The sequence below is a fragment of the Parasteatoda tepidariorum genome, chromosome 7 (genome assembly GCF_043381705.1).
Source record: "Parasteatoda tepidariorum isolate YZ-2023 chromosome 7, CAS_Ptep_4.0, whole genome shotgun sequence".
In the NCBI taxonomy this organism is placed as follows: Eukaryota; Metazoa; Arthropoda; class Arachnida; order Araneae; family Theridiidae; genus Parasteatoda; species Parasteatoda tepidariorum.
This window is the reverse complement of record NC_092210.1, coordinates 16,939,599-16,952,313: the sequence shown is the minus strand read 5'-3', so window position 1 is coordinate 16,952,313 and position 12,715 is coordinate 16,939,599. Positions and strand designations below refer to the sequence as shown.

General features: G+C 29.2%; 1 protein-coding gene across 2 annotated transcripts in view; it reads left to right on the top strand.

Annotated features, from left to right (window-relative positions):
- The window catches only part of LOC107449723 (DNA (cytosine-5)-methyltransferase PliMCI), a 53,564-nt gene extending 45,474 nt beyond the window's left edge, over positions 1–8,090 (top strand). For both annotated transcript variants that reach the window (XM_043039587.2, XM_071183119.1), the window contains exons 29-34: positions 1,988–2,099; positions 2,978–3,127; positions 4,441–4,607; positions 5,994–6,234; positions 7,012–7,128; positions 7,687–8,090. In XM_043039587.2, the coding sequence (XP_042895521.1) occupies positions 1,988–2,099; positions 2,978–3,127; positions 4,441–4,607; positions 5,994–6,234; positions 7,012–7,128; positions 7,687–7,791 (892 nt within the window). In that variant the 3' untranslated portion in view covers positions 7,792–8,090. The remainder of the gene's footprint in view (positions 1–1,987; positions 2,100–2,977; positions 3,128–4,440; positions 4,608–5,993; positions 6,235–7,011; positions 7,129–7,686) is intronic.
- The last annotated feature ends 4,625 nt before the right edge of the window (positions 8,091–12,715 follow it).

Sequence of the window (12,715 nt, the reverse complement as noted above, 5' to 3'; positions counted from 1 at the left end):
ACAAGAGGACTCTAATCCATAATCCGTCTACTACTGAGGATATTTTACGCCAGCACTGTGGTCTGTGCAAGATGGATGCGAAATTTGTATCAACCAGTCATTGCTGGGATTCGAACCTGGTTGACCTCTTTCGAAGGCCAATGCTCTATCCCCTGAGCCATCACAGCTCAGACGTGATATTTTCTGTTTGGTCTGTAATACCCAGTTTTTATTTTTTTTAAAAGAAGTTTTAAGCGGAAGTTACTTTAAATAAAAGCAAGTGTAAAAAACAATTCCAAAACTTTCATAAAAATTATAAAAATCTTTTTTTTTACAGAGCTTTTAAAGTTTGAAAATATGATCTCCCTAAATGGTAGGATTGCTCTATTACACTTTTTATCATTTTTGATAAAATTTGTAGGAATTTAAATATGCATTATTAAATTTTACAAGAGAAATATAATATTCATTTGTATGAATGCAAAGAATTGTGAACATTTATCACAGTCACAAAAAAACCTTGGAATATCTAATTTTATTTAAACTTTAATTTAAAATCTTTTTTTTTTATAAATATTAATAAAAGGATTTTACTAAGTTTCTGTCACATTGTAATTGCTAATAAATCATTAGTTAAATAGGCTTAATGATTAACTAATCTCCTAAAAATTGATAAAATATGCATGCACTTTGTAAATGTATATAATTTTCTATATTTGTCTATGAATTGTTTTTTTTAAACTGATGTATGATTAACTTATTGTTAACTGTGCACAATCCACTGCGGTCTTCGGAAGCTTAATTATTTTTCCCGGGCCTCACCTCCAAAATTTGATAAAAAGTTGGTTTTTTTGTTTGTATGAGACTTTTTATTGAAGACATTTATTAATGAAATATCTATTAGAAATTTTTTTTTTACATTGTTTTAATTCTGTCATTTTCAGAGCTATAATTTTAGCAGCTGCCCCTGGAGAGAAACTTCCTTCCTTTCCTGAACNGGGTGAAATTTACCCTCGTGGAGGACTTTTTGATGAAACTCACCTGCAGTTGAGTTGCATGGAGTGATGAAAAACCTCCCACGGTTAGCCTGACGGCAACGAGATTCTAACCCAGGATCCGTCTACCACTGACTATATTTTACGTCATCTCTGTGGTCAGTGCAAGCTGGATGCGGAATTCGTATCAATCAACCATCGCTGTGATTCGAACCCAGTTTACCCCTTTGGAAAGCCAATGCTCTATCCCCTGAGCCATCACGGCTCAGACTTGATATATTCTGTTTTGTTTGCAATACCCAGTTTTACTTTTTTGAAAAGTTTCAAGCGAAAGTTACTTAAAATATAAGCAAATGTAAACAATGGCAAGATTTACTTTCACAAAAATTATATAAATGTTGAAAATTTTATTTACAGAGCTTTTAAAGTTTGAAAATATGACCTCTCTAAATGATGGGATTGCTCTATTTCACTTATTATAATTTTTAATAAAATTTGTATGGATTTAAATATACATTATTACATTTTATGTGGGAAATATAATATTCATTTGTATGAATGCAAAGAACTGTGAAAATTTTTCGCAGAAAAATCTTGGAATATCTGTTTAATTTTATTTACACTTTAATTTAAAATCCTTTTTTGTTTTATTGAAATATTAATAAAAGGCTTATACAAAGTTTCTGCCGCATTGTAATTGCTAATAATTAGTTAATGAAGATTCAATTAACCTTCTAAGAAATGATAAAATATACATGCACTTTGTAAATACATATAATTTTCTATATTTGTCTATTAATTGTTTTTATTTAGCTGATATATGATTAATTTATTGTTAACCATGCACAATCCACTGCAGTCTTCGGAAGCTTAATTACTTTTCCTGTGGCCCACGTCCAAAATGTGATAAAAAGTTTTTTGTTGTTGTTCGTATGAGACTTTTAATTGAAGACATTTGTTACTGAAATATCTGTTAGAAACTTTTTCTAATGTTTTAATTTTTTCATTTTCAGGGCTATAATTTTAGCAGCTGCCCCTGGAGAGAAACTTCCTTCCTTTCCTGAACCTCAACATGTCTTTTCACCTCGTGCTACACAACTAACTGTTGTTGTAGATGATAAAAAAGTAAGAGCCTTTCAAGCAATATTTTATAAGGTGAAGTATTAGGTAGTAAATCAAGGATTCAAATTATTGGCATAGGGTAATGAATTAAATTCATTTATTTTAATCAAATCTTATCCTTTGAGTTAAATGATTTTAATCTGTAGTTTCTAATATGTTATCCATCCAAATAGGGTTTTTCCAGGAAAAAAAAAGGATCCATTTTGGCCCGTTTTGAATTTTTGATTATAATTTTTCATTTTAACTTTATTCTTAATTCAATTGATTAATTTAATTTGAATTGCATAGATAATGTTTACTAGGCACCAGGTGTCCAAGACTGACAATGTTCAAAATCAAGAAAAAAAAAATATGGTAGGAGATGTAATTGTATGATTTGCTGCTGAGTTCTGCTGAGGAAACCAAATAATTTCTTCTTACAAAGTTGTAAATTAATTCATAAAATTGGCAATAGATGGCACTTTTAATTGAAATAAAAATATTAAACAAGGTTTTCAAAATGACAGCAGCAACATAGTGCTGTGTAAAAGCAAAATTAACAGATGCCATTGTAAATACTCAAGACTGTTCTAAAACTTTGCTTTTCTAGTGTTTGCAATCAGCAGTGTTCTCATTTAACAAACTTTTCAAATAATTTTAAAATATAGTCGGAAGCAATTTTATAGGTTTCCCAAGCAAAAGATGGCAAACAAAACATTTTTATCATATTTCATTTTACTTTAACAGATTTTTAACATGTGAGTTTTGGTATACCAGCTGCAATGTTATATTTTACAACCTTATTCTTAAATATGTTTGCAGTCTTATTATCAAATGTTAAGTTTACAACCTTATTATTAAATGTAAAGTTTACAACCTTGTTTTATATATTTTCATTGTAGTATAGACCTAATATAAAGTGGACATCATCCGCGCCTTATCGCACAGTTACAGTTGGGGATTCAATGTCTGATTTGCCATCTATAAAAAATGGAGCCAAGGCTGAAGAAATTTCGTACTCGGGTGATCCAGTCACGCATTTTCAAAAAAAGGTAATTTTTTACAAGATTTTGCTGCTCATTTTCATTTATTTTATTAAATCTGCTGTTTATATCTATATATATAGTGCAATAACTCCTATAGTAATGCTTATAGATAATTATGTGCAAAAAGAATAAATATGGATATAAATCAATACAAAGGTTTTCTAACGTTTTTAAAATGTAAATATTTAAATATATTTCAATCTTTTTTTTTAAAAGTTTTTTTGTTGTAAAGTTTGCAAACTGTTTTTGTTTTTCTATTTTAAAGCATCGTTTTCCAACTTATTATTTAAGTTTTTAGCAGCATTTCTTGTAAATTGATGCGTCACCTCTTCTTCAAAATATTGAATCGTTTCAATAGTTCAAGTTTGCCCTTTGATACAGATGGGACACTGATATCTTTTTTATTATTTTTTTCTGGCACTCTGATTACAGACAAAAATATATTTTGGAATGTTTTTAATTATTAAAAACAGTCTAATAGTTCCTAAAATTTTTTTTTAGATTATCTGAATTATATTTATGCAAAAATATAATATCCAAGAAAAGTAGTCTGGAATTTTTTTTTTCCATTCATATTAAAAAAATTATCAATAATTGATTTTGTGAGTTAAAGAAATTTTAATTGTGAACTTAGATATATAATTGCAAATAGGCACAAAATTAAAATGTTAAATATAATTTTTTTTCCACTTATTTTTACCTAAACTAATGCAAAATAATGTAAAGTATGTAAAATTTGTTTAAAAAACTTTTTGTGTCAAAGGAAAGGCCTTGCCTTTTGGGAGCTAGCCGACATGAATTTAAACTTCTTTTTTTAATTATCTGAGTGACACTTTACTTAGAAACTCACTGCTTTAGATAAAAAATTAATTGATATAATTAAGGAAACAGAACTGCATGGAGTGAGCTCTATTTTACCGATTTTGATTTACAATAACGGTAAAAAATGCTACTTCTCACTGTATCTTTAGCTATAATCCTCAAATTTTTCTTTTCAGAATTTATAGTTGCAGCATAATTAATGGAGGTTCTCAAACCATTCAATTCTTATTTCTTTTATGTATTATACATTTAGGTGCAATATTTAAACTAGAGTTAATCGAAAGACTTTTATAAATTTCTTTTCATACCTTTTGTCAGTACCATCAATGCTTATTATTCATAAAAAGACAGACAGCAGACAATCCATTTGCTGATAAAATGGAGTAAACTAATTGATGAATCGTGCCACCTAGCTTGAAATTCAAATTTCTAATTTTTAAATTAATTTGTAATAATTTTTATACTGTGATTTATATGCTAATATTACATTTATTCAGCTAAGAGGTCAGACTTATCAACCAGTATTGAGGGACCACATTTGTAAAGAAATGAATCCTCTTGTTGAAGCAAGAATGAGGCATATTCCAACGGTTCCTGGTGCTGATTGGAGAGATCTTCCAAACATAAGTGTAAGGCTTAGTGATGGGAGTAACACTAAAATTCTGTAAGTCACTTTTAAACTAAATATAAATTATACAGGGAGTGAAAATAGTTTGGGAACTGACAAATCTCTCACGAAATAATTGTGAAATTAGTCACATTCAGTATTTTTAAAAGCTATCCTATCTGAAATATGAACCCCTATTTTTTATTGCAGATTTGAATTCTCCAGAAAAAAGTAACCATATGTAAGTTGTTGGTGTATGCATTTTGCTTCACCGATATAGCTGTAACCGAGAAAATTAAAAAAGGTACTAACTGTTTAAAATGGTGGTAACTCGAGACCCATGAGATTGAAAATAAAAATAAATAAAACTAAAAATATTGAAAATAAATTTAAATAAATAAAAAAATATTTCAGTATTTTTTAAAAAATTTTATGTTTATCTTTTGACTCTGATGGGTCTCAAGATTCTCCATTTTAAATAGCTTGTACCGGTTACAGTATCTGTACATTTCTCAAGATATTTGACTATTTTCAAACTTTTTTAAACCTGTATTTTAAATCATACATTTTTAATGATTTCTTTATTCATTTATCAGAGTGGGAAAGCAAAATGCATAAACCTGCAATTAAAATAGGGTTACTTTTTTAAGAGAATTCGAATCTGCAATAAAAAGTAGGGGTTCATATTTAAAAGTTGCCACCCGTGTTAAAACCAGGAAGTGGGGGTGGAACATCAAGTTTGATGTCATTGGATAGCTTTTAAAAAAATTTGAATGTAAACCTTAACTTTTCAATCCGTTGTATATTTCTCGAGATATTTGACTATTTTCAAACTTTTTTTTTTAAGCCTGTATTTTAAATCATGCATTTTTAATGATTTCTTCATTCTTTTATCAGGGTGGGAAATTTTAGTTCTGAATGTACTATCAGGTGCCATAGTTGATAATGTTGACATAGTTGATAATGCTGTCACCTTAGTGGTGACCCAGACATGATATGAACTTGCTAACGTCAATGAATGGTCAGCATTAAACTGTTCATTTGCCCACGAAATAGCGCTCAAAAATCCTATCAAGTAAATACAATTTCCCGGACAAAAAGGAAAGAAAAAAATATATAATGAGCTATAAATAAATAATATGAACAACTAGTGGTATTTGTTTATCGAATTCTATCACAGATAAAATTCTGGAAGATGAGAATGTGGCGTAACTACCACTATAATTATTAAATGCAAATTCACTAGTGTATAATGCATATTAACTTTATTCCATCTTGATAAACCTTTTGATAGATGAATTTTGACATAGTCGATAATGAAATCCCCTTACTTTATTCATTCTTTATAATTCTAACTTGTAGTTCAATCTATTTAATAAGTCTTTTTTATAATTCTAATCAATTCTATTCATGAAATGAAATTCAAAATGAATCTCCTTGCAGAAACTATACGCATCAAGATATTAAGAATGGAAAATCTTCTACTGGTGCTCTTCGAGGTGTCTGTGCATGTGCCAGTGGTAAAGCATGCGACCCAATGGATCGACAGTTTGGAACACTGATTCCGTGGTGCTTACCACATACTGGTAATCGACATAATAATTGGAGTGGTCTGTATGGTCGTTTAGAATGGGATGGATTTTTTTCAACAACCATAACAAATCCTGAGCCAATGGGAAAACAGGTAAGTTTTTATTTATTTATTCTTAATGTATGTCCTTCCATTGTTTTCTAGTAAAAACATATTTAATACACAACAAATTGTTAACATACTTTTTTTCTTTTTTTTTTTTACTTTAATAATGTGATTTTTAAAGATGGTTACTCTTAAACTATATATATATTATATTTGTATTATAAAATTTTTTTTTTTGAAAAATATTCGAATTGATTTATTCCATTTATTTTTCAAATGTTTAATTATTTGTGTTTCGGTTCATTGCTATACTTCTTTTTTCTACACTTTTTGTTAATATTTAAAAAAGAGTTTTTTTAAAATAAAAATTTTCACTATACACTCAGGATTTAAAATAAATATTATTTGCAAGCTTCAATGCTATTCGAACATTTCTTAAAATAAAATTTTTGATTTCTTAATATCTACATATCTGCCAACTTTTAATCCTTTCGCGGATGATTTTCACCAGTGTTAGTAAAATGGAATTTAAATTACAATTTTAGGCAGAAACATTTGCTGTATTTTAAAAAAGCTTATGCAGACTACCATATTAATATTTTTTAAAAATAATGGTGATCAAAAAGATTATAAATTAAGTTTATAAATGCAAGGAATGTATAGAAAGTATACTCCTTACTGCCACTTTAAATATAGAAATACAATTTTACACTAAATGCGTAAAAGTTGGAAGGTATGTATCTATATTTATTTACTTTGAAGGAATTTTATTTTATTACCTCAGTTAAAAAATCAGAAGCTCAATTTTTTTTGCTTCTATTTTAGGGACGAGTTTTGCATCCAAATGAAAACAGAGTTGTAAGTGTTCGTGAGTGTGCCAGATCCCAAGGCTTCCCAGATTCTTACAGGTTCTTCGGTACAATATTGGACAGACATAGACAGGTATGGATATTTCTTGATTCTATTTATTGAAAAAAGTAGTTTTAATGGCTATTAGAGTTTTTTGGTTGAAAATGAGCTGATTTGCGACCCAAATTTTCATTCAAGTTGATTGTAGTGCTCTGCAATTCCAGTATTAAAAATTAAATTTTAAAGGAAAAATTACATCTACTTATGATTTTTTAATTTGCTTTTGTTTTTGCATAATTTTCAGTTTAGATAAAACAAAGCTGGATAGTTTGAACATACTTTAGACAGAGTTGTTTTATAACCTCCTACTTATAATTGTCTTCCTTGATCAATCATGTCGTAGAATAAATATAATTTTAATAATTTTGAGGTATATATTAGATTTTGGTAGTACTGTTGCATAGTAGTACTTTGAATTTTCATATGGGTATTTATTCGAAGTGTTAAGAGCAATGTATGCAAGTATTTTTAATGAATCGTTTTAGTATATAAACGATGTACTAAAATATTTAGCATATATTTTAGTTTATCGTTTTATAATAGTTCAGTATATATCGTTTTTAGTAAGTAAATTTGTGTATTTAATTTTAGATTGGAAATGCTGTACCGCCTCCTTTAGCTGCTGCAATTGGTCTTGAAATCAAGAAATGCCTCGCGTACAACGAATCAATAAAACAATCATCAGACTGTGAATAGATTATACTCATTTACTGTGATCATGCTTAATGTATTTTAATTATCAAATGTTTTAATTATCTTGACGTATCTTAATATTTTATCACCGCCCTATATTTAATGAATTTAGGGATAAGAAATATTCGATTTTACATGTTCCTGTATCATTTCAATATATCATGTGGCATTCGACGGGATTACGTTTTTTAAATGCCTGAAAAAATATTTTATTGTTTAAATTTATATGTATATTTTTAATAGCATTTGTAAATTTTCACTTTTATTTCATAGAATTTAAAAAAATAAAGTTTTTCAACAAATTTTTGCATTTTTTTATATATCTTTCATTACAGTGGCCATTACACAAATGCTCATTTGCTGTTCCACAGATGTTATTTTAACACTGATTAGAAAGACCAAACTGAACCATTTATTCCAATATAGTAAATAGAGCCACAGTGGCTCAGGTGATGGAATGTTCGCCTCCCGACGAGGTGTCCCAGGTTCGAAACCCAATGGTGGCTGGTTGATACTAATTTTGCTCCTCACTCACACAAACCACTGTGTTGAGGTGAAGTATCCCCATGGGTTAGAATCCCCTTGCTGTAGGGATAACTGGGGGAGGTTTTGCGGTTTTCCTCTCCAGGTAATGCAAATGCGGGTTAGTTCCATCAAAAAGTCCTCCATGAAAGATAATTTGTCCCAATGTTTGATTTAAGAGTTCCCATGTTTTCTGGCTTGGGTTTAAAACTACTAGACAACAGAGTTAAATATTAATAGTCCACTCAGTACTGGGTCGGCTGTTCAATGCCGGTTATGAATAAATAAAAAAATGTAGTGAAGACCAAAATTTTTTTTAATTCTAAGAAAATCAAACCAACAACAGATAATGAATATTTCTGAATTTTCAAAGTGCATTTTTTCATTGACAATGAATCAGTGGATAACAAAAGACTGGCGTAAATGAATCAAACAGCTCTTTCTTAGTTACTGCTCGATAGAAGTAAAAACAATTTTCTATAAATGAAGAAAGAGTGACAGGACTATCTATACTTATCCCAGTAATAATCTATGGTAATGAAATATTGCCTGCTTTTCTTCATTGAAAATCAGAAGTGTATTGTATTCTTGTGTGGATGATAACAGCTTGATCCATCGTTCCTACATTTATACTCTGGTATGCATTGTCTTGCTTTACCAGCTCTGTCACAAAAACTATTAATTGGATGTTAATGATACCCATTAAGATAACTTCTGTAACTAAAAGTTGTAGGTGTCGTTTATTTAAGTCGCACTAGAGCAGCACAATGGGCTATTGGTGATGGTCTGGGACATGCCATTATGATTTCGATCCTCGGCAGAGATGGCATCGCTGCTTCTGCAGCAGACGACCTATATGCGAAGTCGAGCACTTTATGGTAGAACAGTTCAACAAGGATAAATACCACACACCCTTGGTCCTTTCGTAAACTGATCCAAGTGGTCACCCGTCCGCACACTGACGGCAACCAGTGATGCTTAACTTCGGTGTTCTATTGGTAACCATGCCATATCGATCAGTCCACTGCAGGACTCTGTAACTGAAAGATTTACAAAAAATTTTATAGAAATTTGAAAAAAAAAGTTTGAAGTAATTTTGTTTAGAGAAGAAAAACGGTAACTTCTGATGCTATAGAAAATGAAGATTTATAATAGTTAGGGTGGAAAGATCCTCAACATCACGTTAGATTTTTGTACGTCGGTTGATGAAAATGTTGAAACTTCTGTGATTTCAGCTGAAAGAAATGTTGCAGAAACCAAAAAAGTGCAAAATTTTACTCTAGAGTTGGATCACAACCAGTCTCAACATTCACAGGAGTCCTCAAAGCTTTGAAACTACAGTCAAACCCCGCTATAGTGAACCTTCAAGGAACCGAAATTTCAGTTCACTATAACCGGGTGTTCACTATATCCGTAACGCAGGCAATTTAACTAATGGTTCCCAAACTCCTCCCTTTTATTACACACCATTCAAATAAATGACTGAAAAATATTATGTAGTAGCAAAAAATGTGTTCTTTTTCATTACTCTTCGTCTTGCGTACAAAAAAAATTATTAATCATTAGCTGATGAGCAATCCTCAACATCAGTTATAGAAACACTTCCCGACTCTCAGATAATTTTTCCTGAATTTCTGTTATTCCGTTTTTTAAACCTGTCTAACCAGCCATTCGAGCACATGAAAGTAGTCTCATAAAATCACTTAGCAAATTTATCCATATTTGTCCAGATTGCGGCTTCTTCGAATGGTGAATCACTTCAGTAATGCTTCTTCAATATCCTTGTGATCTGCTTTTCTTAACTTTTTTCTGCCATCTAAATTTTTTCATGAGCAGAAATTATTAGTTGCCTATTTTTCCATATGTTACAAACTTCAGATTTGGATAGTTTATATTCCCTGAAAATATTAAATAAAAAAAAAAATGAAGAAAGAAATCAGTCGAAGACAAAAAAAAGTTCATTATATCCAACTTCCTCACTTTTTTGGTTCACTATATCCACAAAAAATAACATGCGTGTATAGCAAGACACGGGACCGAACATATGGTTCATTATAGCAGGGTTTGACAGTATTAGTAACTTCACACTAATTTACAAAATGAGAATAGCAATCAGAAATAAATGATGAAAGTATATTGAATGAGAGGGAAAAAGTGTTCAAACTAAAATTTCTATGTATTTTAAATAAATGTGTTCATCAATGTGATTGTTCATCTTTCTTATACATAGTAAATATTTTAAATTTATTTTGTTTTCATACATTTTCAAGTAATTATTTGATATTTTATGTTAACTCGCATTCGTTGTTTTCCTTTATCGTTCACAATGAATGGTACCATAAGAAACGATCGAGCGAGATTCTAATATATAACTTTTGTAAATTTCTTTACAAAATGTTCGATATATTTATTATTCTTATTTTTCTTTTTTGGAAAGTGTTATTAAGTTTATTGGAGTTAAAGCACCTGATATTAACATTCTTATTGATTATTTTTTTTTTTTTTTTGCTTAAAATTTTAGTTTTATTCTCTTTCTTTTTAAAAAAAATGGCTGTTTGTAACCTAATATGCTTGGAATTAAGAACAGAAATTAAAAATTTTAAAGGCTGTGAATGGTAGAAATTTATTTTTGTGCAAATAAATTATTTGTAAATATTTGCTAGATAATGACCTCACATTATAATGTCCATTTTGCTTTAGACCACTGAACGGTTATATGAAACATTGTTTTATGAATACTGTTTCTAATTTTCAAAGTTTGTATGATTATTAAAAGTACTTCGAACACAGCTGGCCTTTGGGGTGCTATTCTCATCCCTCCTGGACATTTTCAGATGATCAAAAATTTCATTTCTTTATTCAATTTCTAAAAGCTATCCATCTACTGTAAAATACATTCACTTCGCGTTCACATTATTGATAAACGATAAACAGCAAAAAGAGATCCAAAAATGCCCGTCAGTATCATCATTATCTCAACTTTTTTCGCTTAAAAAATTTGACTAATACTCAGCGCTGTGAAATTTATTTCACTTTCTGAGTGTTCTCTAGCAGTTATTTATGTAAGTAGTAATTTTTTTATTATTTTCTTTCAGCATTTCTGCAAGTTGATATCATTTTTTTTAAAATTTTATTTAGCCACTTAAGTTTCTTTCTAGCTTTTAGTTTATACTTTACATAATTACATTTGATACTTTTAACAGGATTTTCTTAAGGTCAGGGTACCTGGAATTGTCAAGTAATTTGATGCTGGAAAAGAAAACAAAATTCACTAATTTATAATACAACTAAATATTTAAAAAAATTGATTTGTAAACAGCCCCTCTGTTTTCATAAAACTTTATTTAATTGAGGTTTTTTTATTTTTTTTTTTTATTGAGTTTTAAAAATTCTGAAATAACAAATTGGTAAAAATAGATAAGATACCATGGAACAGTGCATTTACAAGGAATTTTATGAATTTTGATACTTTATCATAAGTAATATATAAGATGGCTGTAAGACTGGTGACTCTTTTAATAATCTTCATCACATTGAGTCTTAAATTTTTCAGTTCTTGTGCATGATACTGCTTCTTTATGTAATTTATATTCTTCTGTATTATACAATTTTCATGTTTACTGTAAATTTTTGCTTAGTGAAATTGAAATGTAATATTTAAAATTTTTTTTCTTCTTCAAAATGCAAATCTTATTGATTAGAAAATATATTTGTAATAAAATATTATTTCGAAGATATTGTTTAGAATGTTTTTTTTTTTGCACTTTCAAGGTGGCAAATGGTAAAAGAAAGACAAGTGATTCAGATAGGGACAAGTGACCATGATTTATATACATGAGTATTATAAAATATTCAAGTTTACTTTTTAACTTTTGGTGAGTGAAATTTTGTTTCTCACAAAATATAATAATTATCATATTTTCTTTTAAAATGCAAATTTCATTGCTTATAAATAAAAAAATATTTTTTTGGTGAAATAGTGAGGGGAAGATATAGCAGGGTGCATAACCAAATTATTCAACAAAAATAAGCAGTTTTTAAGCACTTTGAAAAAATATCAGGCAGGATTGGAAAGTTTTTGATAATTAAGTATTTTATCTTGTTTCAACCGTCATGTAAAAAAAAAAGGAAAAAAATTCTTTTGGCATTGTTTTTGACAATTGTCAAAAATCATGAAATTTTGAATCATGTAAAACGAATAGCATTTTCATACGCTACGAACTGACAATACGCCTAAATAGATTGGGGTTGAATTAATTGTGAAAACGCTGAATAGAACAATGTGAAACACTGCACACACAATGTGCACACTTTTGCATAATTTGAAGCGAAAATCAACATAGTAAGGGAAAAATCTCATTTTGAAAAAGGGAAAATTAAGCACTTTTTAGAAACACCCAATGAA